The following is a 19,504-nucleotide window of genomic DNA, read 5'->3' as shown; positions in this document are numbered from 1 at the left end:
TAAACATTTCATGAAGCAGCGGTGAGCAGCTGCAGGTCCCCGGGGCCACATGAGGCGGCCCCTGGGCCTCATCAATACATGTACCTGATGTGAGCGACATCTCATTGAAAGAGTGTGAACCTGAATCAGGAGTTGGGGAAGGTCAGACGTGCAGCTCACACACTCTTGTCAGTGTGACCAAGCGCTCACAGACTGGAGCGCGCCGCGTGTGTTGGCCCCTCGGCTGTGGCGGCTCTGAGTGTTGCCATGAGCATCGCTCAGTGTTGCACCTGTCAACTGCATGGAAGGAAGAAACAAGCAAGTAAAGGGCCCCGGGGCCAGGTCCCCCATGATGGAGGCGCCAGAAGCAAATGCTTGAGAGGAGCAGGCGATGTGAAGAAGGTTGGGAAGGACGCAGCTGGACCAGGAGGTTGGTGGAGTTTCTTCACGGAGAAGAAGGAAAAGTCACAGGGTGAAATCATGGTCTCCACACCACTGAGGTGGAGATGAGGTCAGTCAGTCTGAGGAGGGATGAGCGCCTCGCAGCGCCTGTCTCCAGTGGGAAATGGCAGTGAGGTGTTGATCCGGTGTGGTGACACCATGCAGGAAGGACGGACGGAATCGTTGAGCGGGTCGGAGCCAGTCGCCACCCGCCTCAGAAAGCACCCCGATATTTCCCCCTGTGGAGGCAGATGGAGTCAGAGCTGAGACGGAGTCAGGGTCAGACGGCAATAAAGAAGTGAAACATGTAGTCTCAGGGTTTTCTTCACTCTGGGTGAATCTCCTCATGGGGGGCAGGGCTCACCCCCCCAAAACCATTTATGAAGGAAAAGAACAACTGAGGACTTAAGTGGAAACACCGATTTATTTAGGCAGTGTGGCCTCTGAACCCTGGACATCATGGCAGTAATCCGGCAAAACATCCCACAACTGCAGGAACCTCCGTTAAAAACAAACGCATGAATCCTGAAGTGGATCGCGTAAATGGCGTCTGCACCCTGCGGTGTTCGAATGTGAGGCGCTCGCTGTCCGTCTCCGGGTCGGTGCGGTGAACCAGGAAGACAAGAGAAACAAATGAAGGAGGAGCTCGGGTTTGTTCCCACGGCGGAGGTCAGGACGGCGCAGGTTCGACTCCGGAGGTGCGGCTGGACCAATGAGAGCGCGGGTTCCTCAGGGGCCAAGTGTGAGACTCTCAGGAGAGAGGGCCGCTCCGCACAGCCGCCCCGGGGCCACAGGAGCCGTCAGCACTCTCCGGACCTTCTGAGCGAACACATGGAGAAATCCAGAAACTTCCGCATCGACGCGCTGCTGGCGCCCGCGGTGCAGAGTGGCCCCCCTGCGCCGCGCTCCAGGAGCCCCGCGGGCAGCCCCGAGCCGCGAGCCGTCGCTCGGAGCCAGTCCAAGTGCCCGCTCTTCAGCCTGTCGGGGGTCCCAGCTCTGACCCCGGGCGGGTTCCTGGGGCTCCATCCTCTGGCGGCCCAGCACCCGGCCTTCATGCACCCCGGGTTCACGCAGCTGCTGCAGCCGTACCCGGAGCCCCTGAGGACGGCGGCGGCGACCGGAGCGCACCCGCTGGAGCCCTGGATCCGCGCCGGGATGATGATGACGCCCCGAGCCGGGGAGTTCGGAGGTGAGTGCCAACTTACGTTCACAGCATTCATGCACGCGCGATTTGTGCCTTCGTTTGTTAGAACAAAAGTTTGAAAACATGTTCATCCATCCAATATATAAGTTTATAAATGGCTAATGTGACCGTTAATATCGACGTGGATCCAATTAAATACGTTTTATTTTAAAGGACTGAAAGAAAAACTTGCCTCAATATTTTTACGGTCTTAATTGTTTTATTTAGTTTATTTTATAAATATATATTTAATTTTATTTGAAAGCATTTATAGTCTTTAAATTTGATAAATAGAGTGGAATGTTAGTTATGAATACATCGAAGTCTATTGAAAATATTTATTTGATGAAATAAATGAACGAATAGACGACAGAAAATAAATGTAACTGATATTTTGACCCAAACCCCAGAGATGATTGATTAAATAAACAAATGTCCGTTAATCATGTTAAGATCAGTCCTTAACGATTCAGTGAATCCTCGTGAAGCCCGCCTCACTGGTGACGTCACCACAGCGCACGGTGGCGCCCTTCCTCGCCAGCGACTGCTGCAGCTGGAATCACCACCGCCGTCTCGTCGCTGGCGTTTCACCGCGCCACCGACGGCGCCACCCGCTCGTGAACCCTGTGACTCGCGCTCAAGTGCCTCGGTCCTGTGTTGCAGCTCCGGGCCCGGCGGGGCTCCTGGCCAAGGGCCGCAGGCCCCGCACCGCCTTCAGCAGCCAGCAGCTGCTGGAGCTGGAGAAGCAGTTCCAGCTCAGCAGGTACCTGTCCCGGCCCAAGCGCTTCGAGGTGGCCACCGCCCTGACGCTGACGGAGACTCAGGTGGGTGACGCGGCGGCCGTCGGAACTCGGTGTCTGGGTCAGGCTCGCGGGCCGTTTGGTGGCATTTCCTGCTTCCTCCCGGTCGGCACCTGTTGCTGCAGTGTAAACACGCATGGCATCTGGTGCTTTTAGCGCAGAAGTTTACTCCTGAACACTGACACACTGAACACCTCTCCCTCTCTCCTCTGCCCTGTACCACCCCCTGCTTCAGAACCGCTGCGGTTTGAAGCTCCTCGCGTGTTTTCCACATAAAGGACAACAGTTCATCATCATCATAACAACAAGAATAAAAGGAGTCAACCAGTCTCTGAGTTTGGGTTCGATTGGTTTTGGTTTTTGGCCGCTCTGGTGTTGACAACATTTGTGCTGACACTGCACTTAGAACAGATACAAAATGAGTGATTCATTTGCCGTTCATCACCGGCTAACTCATGCTCAGTGCCATTCATTGAGATTATAACTTCTTATCTAGTGACTGCTCTGTCCACCTGCAGGCCAGGGGCCAAATCCAGCCCACTAAGTGACGTTGCACGGCCTGCTAGATCTTTGAAGTCGCACAGTTGGTTCCAAATGAAAATGGTCTTGAAGGGCCTCGAACCGTCAGTCAGATGCTCTGTCAGGAGGGGGCACTGCTGGGAAGGAACTGGACTCAGCAGACACGAGTCTGCACTGAAGACTCTCAACAAATCAGGTCAATGAGTGTTGTTTACGTTCACCAGGTGAAGATCTGGTTCCAGAACCGCAGGATGAAGTGGAAGAGAAGTCGTAAAGCCAAGGATCAGACCACGTCTCCGTTACTGACAGACACTGATGTGGATCCCCACAAGTGTCTGGGGGACTCTCACTGCTCCAGTCTGGAGGACGAAGAGGAGCTGGAGGAGGAGGAGGAGCGGGCGCCGGGTCCCTTGGTCGGCGTCATGCGGCACGTGGCGGCAGCTGACGGCAGGAGGCCTCGGCAGGAGAGATGGAGTTTATGATCTGCGATCCAGATCCAGTCTCACGTGCTTGAATCGTGCTGGACACTGACAAACTCACCACTTCTGTCTGCTGAGGACGTGTCGTGGACGTGTTGGGTCCTCTGATGTATTTGATGGTTGGAGTTTGAGTTTGACACCTTTGGCATTTATGCCTGAATACATAGTGTGTACATATGTATTAGCACTTTCATGGTCTGTAATGGAACTCGGGACCAGTTCACCATGTCGTTTAGTTATTTAAAACTTTAGGATTTTGTAGAGAACGTCTTTGAAGACGAACGCAGCAGTTTTTCTTTCTGTGTTTTGGAAGCTGTCGCCGTCCTGAGCCTCTTTGTCAAATTAATTTATAGATTTAATATATAGACATGAGTGGAAGGATTCGTTTGTGTCGCTAATTAAAGTTGGACTGTGGAGGTTCTTGAATGGCAAAAGTGAAATTTTATGATTAGAAAGCAATAAACAAAAAATGGGGTAAAAAATGGAGTTGTGATTTCAAATGTCCCTTGGAAGACGCCGTAGCTTCCTTCGTCCCGCCCACCTCTTGTCGCCACAGTAACCGAATCAAACTTTTTCCTGAAGAACGAGGGACTCGCGAGCAGGTCGGTTTGTTTACAAAACGCACACGCATTTGAAGCAGAAAGGCCTGCGTGAAGAGTGACTTTGATGACGCCATCTCCACGCTCGGACTCGGGACATGTCGGCTTTGTTCGTCATCGCGACCTCCGCCTGCTCGTGTCCTGTTAACGCGCGGTGTTCTCCCGCTCCCCAGATCTTCTCCCGGGACACGAGCGAGCGTCTCATCCAAGCTTTCCTCGTGGTGCTCTTCAGCGATGCTGGCGGAGGGTCGACATCACGACCTGTCCGACACCTGCTCCTCATGGAAGCAGTCCACGTCCAAAGTAAGGCCTCCTCCACACGCACACGCACACGCACACGCACAGCCACCTGTTGACCTCCCTCGGTGCCGGGGTTCTGCTTGGGTTAGCCGCCGCGCTGTTTCAGTGAAGCTCGCCGATGTGTGTGTGTGTGTGTGTGGGATGTTTGAAATGCCTCAGGTTCGTGTGTTCGGTCTGACCCAGCGAGCCAGTCCTGTGTAGCGCGGTGGGAAGAAATCAGAGTTCCCCTGCTCCAGGCACTCTGGTTTCCTCCCACAGTCTGAACCCAGACGGACTAACTGATGAGTGTGACGGAGGCCTGTCCAGGGTGTCCCCTCCCTCCAGCCCTGGCGTGGCCGTGACCTTTGCTTCCTCCCTGCAGCAGGACCTGAGCAGCGAGCGGTGCTGCGGGCGAGTGGCCAGCCAGAGGAGCTTCCCTCTTGGTCTGGACGTGAAGCTGGAGCTGGTGTGGGAGGACTGGGACCTGGGCAAGGACTTCACCAAGACGCTGGTGGTGAAGAACGTGCACAGGAAGCTCCAGCGGCTGCAGCTCAGGTCCAGACTCGGCCGCCGCGGCGCCAGTGACGCGCTGATTCTCACATGTCCCCGTGACTCTCTCGCAGGCCTCCGGAGTCCAAGTTCTTCACCGTGTCCACTCCCTTGTGGATCACGCTCAGCACCGGGACGTCCTGCTCGGTGCCCATCACCTTCAGACCCATCCAGAGGGTGAGCCTTGCTCGACTGCGCCGTGTCTGCTGACAGCGCTGACCAGACACTTCTCCCAGTGCGAGTACGAGGACAGCATCGAGCTGCAGAATAAAGAGGACGCGCTGGTGGTTCGCCTCCGCGCCATCATCCCGCAGCCGGCCGTCGACGTGCCGCGCTCCGTGTGGCTGCCTCTCTGCGCCGTCCAGGAGAGCACCAGCGCCACCTTTCTGCTGAGGAACACCAGGTCCCGCTGCTGCTCACGGTGACTCGTCTGCTCAGCTCACTCTCCGCTTCCTCCTGCAGTAAGCTGTGCACGCAGTTCCAGTGGGAGTGTCCCGCTCCTTTTCGGCTGTGTCCGCAGCAGGGGGCGCTGAAACCAGGCCAGCGCTGCGAGATCAGCGTGCAGTTCCGGCCGCAGCAGGCGCTGGTGCACCAGCAGCAAGCCTGCTGCCGCTTTGGCCGAGAGGGAGGCAAGAGGTTCACCAACAGCTGCTCGGTGCTGCTGCAGGGCCTCGGTACGCTCACCTCTAACCCTGAAGATCCCGCGGCTGGTCGCCGTCTCAGACCAGACTCACCTGCGCCAGTCAGGACCTACACGGTCAGGCTGTCCAGCTGCCGCGAGTGTTACTGAGCGAGACGGTCAGGAGGGTAACTGGGCTGAAAACATCTGGACTCTGACCTGTCGCAGAGAAACTGAAGCGTCAAAGTCCAGGAGCCAAAGTTTGTTGACACACACGGTAGTTGAGACTCCTCACCTGGGTCTGATCAGGTGACTCATTTTAGGCCTGACACCGACTGAACTGGTCTTGACTTGGGATGAATGACAGACGCTGGTGTTGGTGGTGAAGTGGACCACTGAAGCAGCAGGTGCAACATCTGACCTTGCTCTCTTGCAGCCAAGTATCCCTGTCTGCTGCTGCAACTCCCCGGTGGAGAGGGCGCTCTGCCGGTGCTGGACTTCGGCCTGGTGCCGGCTGGACAGCGGGTTCAGCAGAGCTTCACGGTCATGAACCCGTCTCCGGTGAGTATGTCGGCGGCGCCGCGTGCGCATCACGCTCTGAGGCCGGCGTCTCTGTCGCAGGTGACCGCCACGCTGACCCTGTCCCGCCTGCCCGGGGGACCCCCTCTGCTGGGGGCGGAGTTCACCTGTAACGTGATGAAGGGGACGGTGGCGGCGGGTGAGGCGCAGAGCATCACCGTCACCTTCGCGCCCGTCGTCGCTGACACGGTTTCTGTGGAGAACGTGGTGATCCGGTGCCGCGGCGCCCTCAACAACACGGTGCTGCAGCTGACTGGCCAGTGCATTGGTAAGATGGCGGACCCCGGCGCCCGCGCCCAGCGCCACAGAGCCTCACCTTCCTGTCCCGCCAGGCCCCGCCGTCTCCATCTCCACCACGGTGGTGAACTTCGGCCGCGTGAAGCTGGGCCAGACGGGCAGTCAGCAGGTGGAGCTGCTCAACTCCTCGTCTGTGGAGGCCCTCTTCAGCTGGGACCTGGACTGCTGCGGCCACAGCGTGTTCAGCATCCAGCCACCGTGCGGCGCCGTCCCACCCCGGGGCCGGACGCTGCTGAGGGTGTGCTACAAGCCCACGCAGCCCATCGTCCACTACAGGAGGGTGACCTGCTTCCTGCTGTACCGGGTATGACCCCGCGACCCCGGGCCCGCACACGCTGGCGCTCAGCTCTTCTCCCTCTTCCTCCAGGAGGCGCTGGAGCTGGACATCATGGGCACCTGTCACTCAGAGCTCCACCAGCCGGCCGTGCTCAAACCGGAGCACTTGGTTCTCTACAGTATCCAGCAGCACAAAAAGCTGTGTCCCGCCCGCAGGAAGAAGCAGCCTGAGGTACGGCGCCGCTCGCCACTGGGGTGGGAGACGATGGGCGGAAACCAGGATGAGAAGTGCTGTGTGTAGTGGAGGAATATTAACTGGAGGGAGAGATGAATACTTGAATTAGTCAGTGAAACTATTGTTGAAGATGTCCTCAGTAGAACCGTTTCCTTCCTAGAAATGCTCTGTTAGACCGCAGACCTCCAACAGGATCAAACTCGTTTGCTCCCACACATGTTTGACTCTCGTTTTCTGAAACCCCAAATCATTGCGCTGCACGTGTTTGATATATACGCCATAATCTCCCGACGTGTGAGGGACACGAAGAAGGAGCTGCTGGGCCGATGATCAAATATCTCACACCTTCCTAAATGGACCTTTTGTCCCCCAGGCTCTTGAAGTGTGATGTGCTGCAGCCATGTTTGTTTGATCCAGCTGTTGGAAAAACAACGTTGGTCACGTGACCGCATGTAGTCTCCATCTCCTTGAAACGTTTTAAATCCAAACAAAACTGCAGAACACCACTACAGTCAAATCACTTGTGAGTTGGACTGTTTACAACTGAACCTGAACTGACACTGTGTCGGAAGTGAGTTCCTCGGGTTTGGAGTTAATTGTGTTAACAAGCACATCAACCAAAGCCTTGACTGACGGAGAACGCGCGCCAACACCAGGTGACAGGGAGAAGAGCCAGGCAGCGGGAGGCCCCCGCCAGGTGTCAGACTGAGGAGCAAACAAACACCGTGCTGGAGGCAGGACAGTAGAGTTCCTGAGTCAGAAGGCTGCTGACGCTTTTCTTGATTCTATACTGGTGTTGTATTCACTATGCCACCACCACCACCACCATTCTTTCTGCTTGTCTTTTTTAGAAGGTATGTGGGTGTCAGTGTAACAAGCACAGTGCTTGTGGCAGCTCACCGACCTTTGTTCCTCTGGTGTGGTGAGCCTCAGCTCAGAGGTCACTGGCGACAGTGTGGCTGAATGCTTCTGTCTTGTGTGGCAGCAGCTGAGCGCCGCGGCCGACTCCTCCCCGGAGAAGAGCTCGCCCTCAGGATGGTCCCCTGAGGTGTCTGGGACTCCCAGCGAGCTGCTGTTCAACCATCAGCTGAGCCCAGCCTCCCCCAGATCTGCCGCCTCTCAGGCCGTGAGCATCACCAACCACACGCGGGTGACGCTCAGGTAGGAGCTGACGCTGGCCACTGGCGGCTGCAGGCGCTCAGGCCCGTCTTTCTTCCAGCCTGGTGTGGACCATCGCCGTGGACTCGCCCTTCTCTGTCCACCCCGCCACCGGAGAACTGGCCCCGCTGAAGTCCACCTCCTTCAGGGTCAAGTACGAGCCCAAGCAGCTCAACACCCTTCATGGAGGGCAGCTGGAGTGCTACGCCTTTGAGAAGGTGAGGGTGAGCCAGAGGAGTGGAGAGCTGCTGCGAGTGTCCCTCACGAGTCCAGCTGCAGATACACGACCAGCAGCAGTCAGAGGCTGACTTGAGGCGTGTCGGGCGGAAACCTTCTCTTGCTCTGTTGGAAGTCACCGACATGCCACCAGGACATCCACCCGCTGCTGTGTGTCCTGGGCCTGCCCCGGGGCCTCCTCCGTGTTGGACCTGCTCAGAAGAGCTGGACAGGCAGTGGATCAACTCTCGAGTCTCTCCTGGACGACTGAGCTTCAGTCAGCTGAGGGAGCTGCTCGATGTTCTCGGCATCACAGAGCTGGTGCCAGCAGGAGCTGGACTGCCCCTCAGCTCTCGGCCTGACTCAGGCAGCCCTCTGTCGTCGCTCTGTCACAAACTTGTGTGTCTGTTGCCTCCTCTTCTCCACAGCAAGAGTTTGACCATGTGAAGGAGCGGCTGCTGAGTCCACCTCGGTACTTCATCCTGCGAGTCATCGGCCACTCCTTCCAGCCTGGGAAGGAGCACTTTGTCCCCAAGTGTTCCCTGGATCCCTCTCAAGTGGTGAGGCCGGGCCTGAGAGCCAGCGGGGGGCAGACCTGAGGGACTTTGTGCTCTCCTGCAGATGTTCGCCGGCCTGGGCTACTCCACTCACTCGGTGCTGCTGAGGAACTTCAGCGACCTGCCGCTCACCTACTCCTGGAGCTGCCAGCTGAGCTCGGAGCCCAGCCTGGCCTCCGCCGTGACGGTTCTGCCCAGCTGCGGCTGGATCCGGCCCGGGGGGCTGCACATCCTGACGCTGGGAACCACTCCCACCGAGGCCTGCCCCAAGCAGGGCTTCCACATGACCCTGCAGCTCAATTCATCCCAGGTCCACCAGGTGCGTCCCGGCTCCCAGAAGCTCATGAAAAACATTTGAACCCTGAGCTCAGATGCAGCACTACAAGTTAAGGATGAGTTGGTACCACTGACTCACGCCCGGTCCTGGGATCGGTTGATCCGATACCGTCCACCCGTCACTCAAAAAGTGGTTCGTGTTCATGGAAGGGATCTGCTTCGTACTGACTCCTAAAAACACCACTCAAGTGGCTGCTTCGCTTCAATAAACCTGAAGCTGAAATGATGACACAGATGGAACCAAAACACTGGGTTAGACACCAGCGTGAACTCAACCAGACGTCACCTGATCCAGTCGTTTCTGCCTGGATCAGACCCGAGCCAGTGTTGACCACGTGTCGCTGTTCTCAGTCCGTAACTCAAGTCTGATGTTGATGAGTGGCTGGTGAGGTTCAGCAGTCTCATGTTGCGTCTGCGCAGAAGGTGTTGGTGGTCAGCACGGTGGAGAAGCCTGCTGTGGAGGCCGAGTCCTGCTTGTACTTCAAACCCACCATGTTGGGCTCCACCTCTCAGCGAGCCCACCACATCAGGAACACCTGCCGCTTTCCCCTCAGGTGTGTGTCCCGCACGCCGCTCCGGCTCCTCTCTGACTGGAGCTTCGTCCTCAGTCTCTTCTGTGATGGCAGGTTCCAGTGGAGCGTCCCGGAGGCGGACCAGGAGGTTTTCTTCGTTCAGCCCGAAACTGGTGAACTGCAGCCCAACCAGAGCCTGGTGAGAGCCTTTCATGACTGGAGTCCAGGCTCTGAGGTCCTGGCTGCAGAGCTCTTCTCATGACAGTGACGTGTTGAGGGGAACTGAGGACTTAGTGGGATACAGATCAATATAGATGTTCAGGCCTTGTGACCCGGTGAGAACAAGACCGGTCACGGTGAGATGATGGGCTCACGGCGGTCCTCACCAGTGGGAGGGGTCACGTCACCTGCTGTGTGTTGTGTTGCGCAGGCGCAGGCGTGGACCTTCAGCCCTCAGGCTGAGGAAACCTACATGGCCAAACCATCCCTCAGCTTCTGGCCGGTGCAGACTCCAGGGTCCAACAAGTCTCAGATGAGCCTGAGCGTGGTGGGAGTGGGCGCCGTGGGCTTGCTGACGGTGGGAGCGAGCCGCGGCCAGCGTCACAGGACTGGACTTCAACTGCGCCCGCTCTCTCCTCAGGCTGAGCGTGCCGTGGTGGACGTGGCCGAGACTCTGGTGGGAAGCTACAGGTCCATTGAGATTCCTCTGGTCAACAGGAGCCTCTGTCCCGTGACCTTCAGCCTCTGTGTCAGTCAGATTCTTCCCGATGAGCAGCCGGCTAAACCTGGGCCAAAAGGTAAAGTCTGCTCCGCTGTCTTCTGTTTGTTCCAACGTGTCAGTCGAGAAATGATGGACAAGATAAGGAAGGGCTCTTCTGATTCTGAGACCATGGTTCTCAGTCAGGGGGGAGATGAGCGCTTCCCCTGGTGGAGGAGGTCAGTAACTATGGGTCTGTTTCATGAGTGAGGGACGGATGGAGGCAGATCTTCAGTCATGAGAAGAAAGAGCTGAGCCAGAAGACACAGCTCTCTGCTGCCCCCTGGGTTTCTCCTCTCACCTGCAGTGACCCAGAGAGTTTCTCAAGCTCAGTCATCCAGGAGAGACTCAGAGGAGAGCCTGGGAGGAGGCCCTGGGGCAGACCCGGGACTCTCTGGAGGACATTGGACCTCTTTGCTTCTGACCTCAGATGTGAAGGAGAACATTGGTGGAATTGCTGAAGTCTCTGCTGGAGCCTTGTGGAACTCTGTGACGTGTTCCTCATCGCTGCTCACTGTCTCCTCAGCTCTGCTTCTGGACTGCACCAGCCGGACCGTTGCCTCCCACACCACCCTGGTGGTGCAGGCCACCTTCAGGCCCCACAAACAGGCCCAGTTCTTGTGGACCATCAGCTATCAGACGCTGAACGCGAGCGGTGAATACCATCTCCATCTCCACCTCCATCTTGAGCAGTTTCCTGTGCTCCTTCAAGCCTGTCTTGTTGCGCCGCCCCCTGCAGGCCAGGCGTCCTCTCCTCCTCGGATGGCGTGCGAGGTGCGAGCGGAGGGCGTCTACGCCACTCTGCAGGTGATCGACGCCCGTGGCGGCGGCAGCGCCGGCAGGTTCAGCAGGGGCCAGCTGTGGAAGCTGCTGCTGCTGGACGACTTCAACGACAAGCTGGTCAGCAGCTCCACGGCTCTGTCAGGACCCACCTCCCCTCAGAGGTGCGCCGCAAGCTCGCCGTGCGACTCCACCTTCTTCAGGGGGACAAGGCTCACGTCTTCCTTCCTGTCTTCAGTCGCACCTCCTGCGCCACCATAGTCAACAGAACCATGCTGGACTTCAAGTTCGTGGCGGCTCCAGTCAACTCCGACCCCTCCACCTTTGTGCTGAAGTTCTACAACCCGGGCTGCATCCCCGTGGACTGGTGCGTGTGTGTGAGGCTCTTCCTGCCGTCGCTGACCGCTCACCGGCTCTGGCTCCTCCCACCAGGTCCTTCCTGCTGCCCGAGGACCAGCACATCGAGCTGGAGTACTGGGCGGAGACGGGAGAGTTCAGCGACAGCGAGCTGCACCAGATGAAGGTGAGGCTGCGCCTCGCCCTGCTCTCTGTCCCCGCGCTGACCCGGGTCTTCCCCACAGGCCGAGTCCAACCATCTCTTCAACATCTCCCCTCGCTCGGGCGTGTTGCAGCCCGGCCAGCAGAGCGCCGTGCAGTTCAGCTACAGGTGGGTGGTCTGGGAGGAGGCTCTCGCCGCCGCCTCTCACCGCTCTTCCCTCACAGGCACCAGTTTGTCGGGACCAATCACCTTCCCATCACGTTCAAACTCTCGCACGACAAAGAGATTTGGGTGAGCTGCCCCTCCCCCTCCCGCCGCCCCTCAGCTCCGGCGTTCCCGCGCCTGACTTCTGCTCCACTCGCAGCTCAACTTCCTGGGCCTGACGCTGGAGAACAACCGGCCCTTCCTGCAGTTCAACACCAAGCACCACGTCTTCACGGCGGTCGCCGTCAGTGAGCTGATGCCCCCGCTGCAGGTAGGTGGCTGCACACGCTGCCCTCTGCTGGAGGAGGCAGGAACTGCCCTCAGCACAGACGCAGAGGCTGGAGCAGCAGAGCCGGCTCCGGCCGGACTCCAGGGTCCAGCATGGACCCCGGGCACCTCTCTGAGTCGGCTGCTCTCTGCCCCCGGTGCTGGGATTCCTCATGCAGCCCAGCATCCGTGGTCCTCTCACCTCACATAGTCCTGTACGTCAGGCTGTGGAGCGGTGGTCCTCCTCTCCCAGCTGAGCTCACTGGCCGCTCTTTGTTAGAGACAGGAGGTCTGTCAACCAGGAGACGCCCAGAGTGGAGCCGCTGCGCTGCTATCAGTGGGCGGGCGGAGCCTTTACCCTGCAGACGTGTTGGGATCATAGTCCCATCAGAGCGAGGCAGACTCGACCGCCGTGTCTCTGTGTGTCAGGTGTATGAGATCTACAACGCAGGGGCGGTGCCGGTCCAGTATGAAGTGGACCAGGCTTCGCTGTCTCAGCTGCAGGAGGACAACTTCAACCACCCAGTGCTGTCCTGCCTCAATCCCAGAGGCCAGATCTTGCCCGGCGCTCTCGCCTCGCTGGAGTTCATCTTCTCTCCATTTGAGCTGAAGACCTACCTGGTAGGTGGCGTCGCCCGCCTCACTCTGGAGAGCCAAGTCCAACTGCTGCCTCCTGTCTCCGCAGATGGACATCCCCATCCACGTTGAAGGCGGGGACTCCACCACCGTGCGCTTTGAAGGCCAGGGGCTCCACACGCCGGTCCAGGCCTCCACCAACCAGTTCCTCTACAAGGACGTCCCCAGGATCCCCTTCCCTGAAGAAGTGAGAGCAGCGCGTCCCGTCCTGCTGGCCGTCGTGGCTCACGTGTGGCTCTCTCAGGTGGTCTTCCTGTCGGAGAACGTGCTGGCCCTGGGCGACGTCACCGTGGGCTCGCAAACCTCCAACATCATCTTCCTCACCAACAGGTCCGACAAGGAGTCGGTCCACTTTGTCTGGGACCTGAGTCAGCAGGGCAGCCACCAGGTGGGTGACGTCTCCACGCTGGAGAAACCGGCTTCTCGCAGATGAGTGTGAGAAAATGAACCTGAAGATGTCCAGCAGAGATGATGCTCTCAAGAGCTTCAGCTCAGCTGCCACCTGGAGGAGGAGTTCTCCACGCCGTTTTGGACGGTTACTTAGTAACGCGTTACTCTTCTATCACAACCTTTTGCAGTGTAAATCCAACACGTTACTGTCAAAGTCATCAAATTAAAGTTACTTGTCTCAGTCACCGTCGCTTCCGATAACTGCGACGCAGCGTGGAGGCGAGTCACAGCAGCCACTTAAGTGCAACTACTGCCTCCAGGTGGCCCACAGGAGACGTGACACACTGAGGCTCAGTACTCTTCTACCTTGTAGGCAATGCCCCATTATTATTTTAGTCCTTTTTTAACTTCATTGTATGATATAAATGGCGATATATGACTTTGTTTTGTTTTTCAAACTTGTTGCTTTTTGTGTGTGGATTAAAACCATTGGTTTTCGGTCCAATGGGTCAGAGTGAGTCAAAGCAAACCATTGGCATTAGTTACTTTTCAAGTCAAGTAATCAGTGAAGTAACTCAGTTACTTTTTGAGGGAGTAATCAGTCGTGGGATTCCGTCGTCAAAGTAGCTGTGGCAACACTGGTCTGGCTGGGGGAGTGGTTCCAGCTCGGCGCTCTTGGGGCGCTGGACACTGTGACTGTGGCTCATCAGAGATTGCGACTGACCCTCGGTGTCTGACCCCCACTGTGCTCAGGTGGTGCAGATCTATCCTGAGGAGGGCAGCCTGAGTCCAGGGGAGTGCGTGCCCACCTTCCTCACCATCACCTTCACCCAGTACCCCACCATCTACCAGATAGACATCCTGTGCAAGGTAGCTGCGCCGGCGTGGCGCTTCTGTCGGGTCTCCAACGCTGTTCTGTGTGCAGCTGACCTCGGAGGCGGCGCTCACCGAGTACTACACCGCTTGCCAGCGCTGGAAGCGGGAGGCGGAGAGGAAGCAGTTTGAGTTCACCATCACTGACAAGGATCTGGTGGAGAAGCCCAGAGATGTGGAGGTAGGAGAGACGCGGCGACCGTGGGCGGAGCTCTCACCACTGTGGTCTTCACCTCAGGGTCGTCCCCAGCCTCCTGGGAAGGGCCCCGCGCTGAGGAGGTACAAGGTGAGTCCTGGTCAAAGGTCCTGCTCACCAGCCTCGTGATGCGTGCGAATGAGCCGGGAGACGTTTCTGCCGTGTGAGCTGCAGGTGACACACCTGCCGACCTCCTGTCTCTCACAGGCCCTTCCACCGATCGCGCCCAGCACCGGTGACACCGCGGCGTGTTGCTCCATCGTGGCCGAGCGGAAGCTGCTGCGCCGCCATGTTGAAGTGCAGAAGCAGCCTGAGGGTCCCAAGTCTCTGCTGCTGCACCTGGCCGTGACGGCCACCTCGCACAAGCCGCCGCCCGAGGCTCACACCCCCGACCACCTGCACAAGATGCACTACCAGATCCTGGACGCCGGCTCGCCCGACGTGTGGGACGAGCTGGCGCATGTGCCGGACATTGACGTGCTGAGTCACGTTCTCACCACCATCCTCAGGTGACACCCCCCTCCCCGCCCCCAGGACCGTCCTCACCGGACCTCTGACTGTGGTGCTGAGCAGACGCCTCTCTCTCTCTCTCTCCAGGGACGTGGTGGAAGAGGAAGACTTTGCCGAGTCCTTGATCAGCCTGAAGTCCAGGTCGGACGTCCTGAGACCCGAGGCCTCTGACCACGCCCTCCTGTCTTCCTTTGCGCCGCAACCCTCCGCTCAGTCCGTGGAGACCCCCGAGAAGCCGCTGGGCCCGGTGGACCTGGTGGAGAACGCCATCGCTCGCAAGGTTCCTGAGGTGCCCCTGGACATCTGTGAGGACATCCTGATGAACACCATCCAGAACCTTCTGACCGAGGCTGCCAGAGGAGACTTCGAACTCACCTCTGAACCCCTGACTGTTTTCCTGCCCCCGTTTTCCTGCCGGTGACTGACACCTGAAGCCTTGGGCTTCTCCGGGCCCCGGCTGCAGGTCCAGGAAGTGGACCCTCTCAGACACAATGAACGAGGAGACCAAGTAGAAAAAATACTTTTATGCTCAACATGGCTTCTGTGCCACAGCACCACACACGTGTTGTTAGGCCACTGTCTGAAGGTGGCTTCACCTGACCACGTTCCTCCCAAAGGTGCTCCTACGCCGTGTCTTGTAGCAGCTTGACCTTCCGTCATGACTGAAACGGAGCCTTCAGCCAGGTCTGTGAAGAGCACCTGAGTCTTCATCAGCCAATTCTCTGATTATGCTGCGAGAAGCACTTCAGCGTCTTCAACGGCTGAAGCTGCAGAGTCATCGACGGAACTTGTTGATGGTGGGAAATATCTTGCTGTGGAGGTACTGGACTCTTTCTTCTGGCCTGCGCAGCCTCTCCACTTCAGTGTAGGGAATCTGCCGGACGACAAAAGCCACGGTGTTTACAGAGCTGCGAGCGGCTTCCTCTTCTGAAGGTGGCCCCGGGCGCCACACGTCACCTGGGAGCAGGTGTTTCTGTCATGAACGAAGAGTAAAATTCTGTGCCTTCAACTTGACTTGGATTCAAGCGTGACGTGTCAGAGCTCATGACCTCACTGGCCTGGTGTGACCTGCCTCCAGCAGCTGGAGCTAGCAGTGAAAACCTCCCTCCTCACTGCAACACCTCCGGCTCCTTGGCTACCACCATCCCTGGGCCATCCTGCAGGGTGACATCCTGCAGAAGCACCCGGCCGGTCTGGAGGCTGAAGCTCCCAACAGAAGACGGAGCTCGGACCCACCTGCACCACCTCGTAGCCCGTCCGCCGCAGGTGCCTCCTCTTGGTGGCCTCTTTGCCCAGCAGGTGCAGAGTGTTGCTGCAGAAGTGCTTCTCTCCGTCCAGACACAGCGCCACCCTGGAGGGGGCAGAGGTCAGGCTCCGGCCCGCAGAGCAGGGTCCCCTGGTGTGTCATGTGACCTACCGTCTGTGGGCCTGCTGCCACTGGGAGCGCGGCAGAACGTACCCCCTCTCATCCAAACAGAGCTCCACATCTGGACAGCAGGAGGCCGGCGTGAGAACAAGGAGAGGCGGGGCCAGGACTGAACTCACCGATGGTGTAGCCGCAGGGCGTCAAGCGCTCGGCGAGGAAGCACCTCCCACCCAGCAGCTCGGTCAGCGGCGCCCTCACTTGCCGGTACAGCATGACGTCCAGGGGCGTCTCCAAGGCCTCGTCCACGGAGGAGAAGCTCCTGGTGTGGAGGGCGGGGGGCAGGCGGGGGCCCTGCGGGGCAGACAGCATCAGAGCTGGGCTCAGGAGAGCGGCTCTGGAGACAGCAGCACGTACCCAGTAGCCGGTGCACTCCAGGGCGGCGGAGAGGTGCAGCTGCGTCAGCTGGGCCAGAGCCGTCCTGTCCAGAGCTGCTCCTGTCACTGACACCCACCAGAACACGCCTCGTCACTAAGCAGTGAGCCCCGGAGACGGCCACGTGTCCTCACCTCTCTGCAGGAAGTACGGGCTGAAGACCTTGGCCAGGTGGTTGAGGGGGAAGCGCTGCAGGTGGATGCAGGCGTGCAGCACCTGGATCAGGGAGGCCGGCTGGAAGTGGGAGGAGCGCGAGGACAGGATGCTCTCCAGCTTCCCGAACATCTGGCCGGAGCACTGAGCCCAGAGAGAGAGAGCAGTCAGCACGGGCAGGCGTCAGGAAGCCGGCCGCCTCCTCACCTGAGGCAGGTAGTTGAGTCGCCCCATGGCCGCCACCTGCGCGGCCACCTGCTCGCTGCTGTGCGTGTCGGCGCTCCGCACAAAGTTCTGGGCCACGGCCTCCAGGATGGGCTCGGAGCGACACCTCGTCTGCATGCAGAACTGCATGACGGCGCTGATCAGCTCCGGGTCGCTGTCCCGCAGCCTGCCTGTGGAGACGCAGCTGCCTCACACACCAGGGTCTGTCCTGCTCCATCCTTCCCTGACTGTCCCCTCACCCTGGACCCTACCTGGCAGGTGGTACTCCAGCGCGTCCAGCAGGACCTGGTCATGTTGGCCCAGGTCCATCAGCACAGACAGAACCTTCCTCAGATCTGAGTCGCTGAAGGACTTAAGGTTCCACGCGGCCCTGCGGCTCAGCTTGTGCACCAGTGGCGTGACCTGTGGACAAGAACCAGTCAGTCCTGACCAAGTGAGGGAGCGCGGGATCTGCCTGCGCGTGCTGTGGTGTTAGCGCCATCTTCTGGATGAGCAACATGATTTCATGCTGAGCTCGACGTCACTTTCCAGCCTCCTTCGATGACCGTCTTCCTCTCGAACACAACTGATGAGAAACTTCTGTTTGGAGAGTCACCATTTCAAAGGGACCTTCAAAGCTGTTTGACTTACTCCTCAGAACTACTGTAGGAGGAAGGTCCCTGGTCGAGTGACTGTGGTGACTGTGGCTGCAGCACCTTAGAAGTGCCATCCATGCTTGAAATGCATTTTATATGATTCAAATGATCATTTATAATATATTAACTATGAATATTCATTGGAAATTGATGTTTAGATATTTGCCTCAGTCACAAATGCAGCAACAACATTTCCATCGGAGGAAAAAAGTCACCAGAAGAAAACGTGTTTTAAACACATGATTTAACATGAGGGACATTTCCCCCAGTTATTATAGTCTTTTCGTCCTAATAAATGAGGAAACAACGTCTGTCAGAGCGGACGAGCTCAGCTCGTTGATGCCTGACCATTCACGCGCGGGTGCGCTGCTGGGCCGCTCTGCTCTCACCTGTCTCTCCCTCTGCCGCAGCAGCGCCTGCAGGATGCTGCTCACCTGGCCCGGCCTCAGCCGGTAGACCAGGCTCCTGGTCTGTGAGTCCAGCGCCGCCAGCAGGAGCCGCTGCTGCTGGTTCCCGGCCTGGAAACAGCGCGCCGTGAAGGCGTAGACTCTCTCCGCCTCCCTGGGAGACACGCGCGTCTGCTCCAGCGCAGCACTGACCCGGGCCAGGACCCGGGCCAGCACCTCCGACCGGCCGCCCGGCAGGGTGAGGGCCACCTCTCCCAGGTGGCAGAGCCGCTCCACAGCCAGGTCCTGGCTGGAGAGGAGCCGCAGGATCTCCTCCGGCAGCAGGGGCTCCGGGTCCTGGATCGCCTCTGTGGTGAGCAGCGCAGGGCTCGGGGTCAGACCCTCCTCTCGCTCCTCTGCAACTCTGGGTGAAGCTCTGGCCCGCTGGTGGAAGAGACTCCGGCTCGACAGAACCTTGCGCTGCACCGGACCGGCCCAGAGCAGCAGCCGAGCCCAGGCTCGGACGGACGAGCAGCCGGCGGAGGTCATCGCTGGGCTTCTGTTTCCCTCGAAAGCTCAAGCACCTTAGCCCAGACCTCAGCTGCGGGAACCGACCCACCTTCACGGTCGCGCCGCACTCTTCTAGTCGCAGGTTTGGTAACACATTGTGCAACGGTCCACGTGCGCACGCGGGTGCTGCCATCTAGTGGCCAAACACGGAACTACAAGTGTGTGTATGTAACGAGCTGGGGCGGTCACGTGACTATTTTGGTAACACACACCCGCACACACACAGGTCTGTCTCCTCATCCTTGTGAGGACGTTATGAGGTGTCTCATGGCCGTCACCCTTTCCCCAGCCTCCCCCTAAACCTAACCGTCCACTGCTGTCCTTGAACGGGACTCTGAACCTGGCGGTGACGCGAAATACTCTTTTCTATTTAGGTGAAATAACAAACGTTTTCATAAAAAAATCAGACGTTGATTTTTCCACAATGTCGATGCTCTTCCACTAGGTGGCGCTCTCCACAAACCCAACCATCAGTTGCGTCTCCTCCGCGAACACACCATCAGTTCTGGCGTGTGAAGTCTGTTCACCAACACAGCGCCACCTGCCGGTCCCTGTCTGCGGATCTGACCAGTGGTCCGCTCTTCTTCTCACTTCTCACCGGCTCCGGTCTGGTCCAGAGTCCTGGTTCCCGTGAGCCATGTGTTCAGGGGGGGAGGCTGGGGAAAGGTTGATGGCCAGGAGAGGTCCCCACAAGGACAGAGAGGGTGTGTGAGCTCCCAGCTGACAGGCGTCATGACGACACGCTGAATCCAGAATGGAACCATGAAACACTCTCCTCCAACTTCTGCAGCTCTGAGGCAGAGGGTCGTGGGGGCAGCAGTCTGGAAACAGAGGGCCGCGCTTCCCTCGGCTCCCTGGTGCTGATCCCAACCTCGAACCCACACAGTTCAATCAAATAAATGGAACTAAAGACGGGCCACAGTTCCAGCTGGACCATGTGCCGGCCGGGTCTGAGCCCAGTTTGACCTCTGCTCTGACTCTAGAATAGCTGGTGCCAGTGTGGGGGGGGGGG

The 19,504-nt window shown here is 58.4% G+C and overlaps 3 protein-coding genes across 7 annotated transcripts; 2 read left to right on the top strand and 1 right to left on the bottom strand.

Annotated features, from left to right (window-relative positions):
• The first annotated feature begins 1,053 nt into the window (after positions 1 to 1,053).
• LOC128765742 (motor neuron and pancreas homeobox 1-like) lies at positions 1,054 to 3,814 on the top strand. The gene is made up of 3 exons (XM_053876769.1): positions 1,054 to 1,609; positions 2,267 to 2,427; positions 3,147 to 3,814. The coding sequence occupies exons 1-3, from the start codon at positions 1,054 to 1,056 to the stop codon at positions 3,402 to 3,404; spliced, it is 975 nt and encodes a 324-aa protein (XP_053732744.1). The 3' UTR covers positions 3,405 to 3,814.
• A 162-nt stretch (positions 3,815 to 3,976) lies between these two features.
• Positions 3,977 to 17,842, top strand: cfap65 (cilia and flagella associated protein 65). Of its 5 annotated transcripts, XM_053876759.1 has the most exons (33): positions 3,977 to 4,003; positions 4,174 to 4,303; positions 4,662 to 4,834; positions 4,903 to 5,005; positions 5,065 to 5,231; positions 5,291 to 5,502; positions 5,884 to 6,008; positions 6,069 to 6,294; positions 6,359 to 6,627; positions 6,691 to 6,831; positions 7,820 to 7,995; positions 8,054 to 8,210; positions 8,637 to 8,768; positions 8,830 to 9,084; positions 9,522 to 9,655; positions 9,728 to 9,812; positions 10,044 to 10,190; positions 10,254 to 10,410; positions 10,897 to 11,025; positions 11,110 to 11,314; positions 11,389 to 11,517; positions 11,583 to 11,673; positions 11,732 to 11,817; positions 11,874 to 11,940; positions 12,014 to 12,124; positions 12,550 to 12,741; positions 12,806 to 12,943; positions 13,001 to 13,144; positions 13,900 to 14,016; positions 14,072 to 14,200; positions 14,258 to 14,305; positions 14,423 to 14,724; positions 14,813 to 17,842. In XM_053876759.1, exons 2-33 carry the CDS (start codon positions 4,235 to 4,237, stop codon positions 15,144 to 15,146), a joined length of 4,950 nt encoding a protein of 1,649 aa, XP_053732734.1. In that variant the 5' UTR covers positions 3,977 to 4,003; positions 4,174 to 4,234; the 3' UTR covers positions 15,147 to 17,842. The 5 variants fall into 5 exon arrangements, with proteins under 5 accessions (XP_053732734.1, XP_053732738.1, XP_053732735.1 ...); XM_053876763.1 differs by lacking the exon at positions 3,977 to 4,003 and having other exon boundaries at positions 4,115 to 4,303; positions 4,665 to 4,834; XM_053876760.1 differs by lacking the exon at positions 3,977 to 4,003 and having other exon boundaries at positions 4,115 to 4,303; positions 7,823 to 7,995.
• LOC128765741 (FAST kinase domain-containing protein 3, mitochondrial-like) lies at positions 15,204 to 18,471 on the bottom strand. The gene is made up of 9 exons (XM_053876768.1): positions 17,926 to 18,471; positions 17,153 to 17,303; positions 16,884 to 17,071; positions 16,658 to 16,820; positions 16,506 to 16,591; positions 16,271 to 16,442; positions 16,143 to 16,212; positions 15,962 to 16,076; positions 15,204 to 15,599 (listed from the first exon to the last, which is right to left on the bottom strand). Exons 1-9 carry the CDS (start codon positions 18,469 to 18,471, stop codon positions 15,501 to 15,503), a joined length of 1,590 nt encoding a protein of 529 aa, XP_053732743.1. The 3' UTR covers positions 15,204 to 15,500.
• Positions 18,472 to 19,504: the final 1,033 nt, after the last annotated feature.

This window comes from Synchiropus splendidus, chromosome 10, assembly GCF_027744825.2.
Source record: "Synchiropus splendidus isolate RoL2022-P1 chromosome 10, RoL_Sspl_1.0, whole genome shotgun sequence".
In the NCBI taxonomy this organism is placed as follows: Eukaryota; Metazoa; Chordata; class Actinopteri; order Syngnathiformes; family Callionymidae; genus Synchiropus; species Synchiropus splendidus.
The sequence above is the reverse complement of the archived record's forward strand: the minus strand, read 5'-3'. Positions and strand labels throughout refer to the sequence as shown.

Bases quoted from the DNA above. Each gene is read 5' to 3' on its own strand.
- cfap65 (XM_053876759.1), top strand. From the start codon at position 4,235: ATGCTGGCGGAGGGTCGACATCACGACCTGTCCGACACCTGCTCCTCA. The intron at 6,009-6,068 runs GTGAGTATGTCG...TCTCTGTCGCAG, and splicing joins CGGTCATGAACCCGTCTCCG to GTGACCGCCACGCTGACCCT. The intron at 11,941-12,013 runs GTGAGCTGCCCC...CTCCACTCGCAG, and splicing joins CGCACGACAAAGAGATTTGG to CTCAACTTCCTGGGCCTGAC.
- LOC128765741 (XM_053876768.1), bottom strand. From the start codon at position 18,471: ATGACCTCCGCCGGCTGCTCGTCCGTCCGAGCCTGGGCTCGGCTGCTG. The intron at 16,821-16,883 runs GTGAGGAGGCGG...CTCTGGGCTCAG, and splicing joins GACTCAACTACCTGCCTCAG to TGCTCCGGCCAGATGTTCGG. The intron at 16,592-16,657 runs GTGAGGACACGT...GGTGGGTGTCAG, and splicing joins CCCGTACTTCCTGCAGAGAG to TGACAGGAGCAGCTCTGGAC.
- LOC128765742 (XM_053876769.1), top strand. From the start codon at position 1,054: ATGAAGGAGGAGCTCGGGTTTGTTCCCACGGCGGAGGTCAGGACGGCG. The intron at 1,610-2,266 runs GTGAGTGCCAAC...CCTGTGTTGCAG, and splicing joins CCGAGCCGGGGAGTTCGGAG to CTCCGGGCCCGGCGGGGCTC. The intron at 2,428-3,146 runs GTGGGTGACGCG...TACGTTCACCAG, and splicing joins TGACGCTGACGGAGACTCAG to GTGAAGATCTGGTTCCAGAA.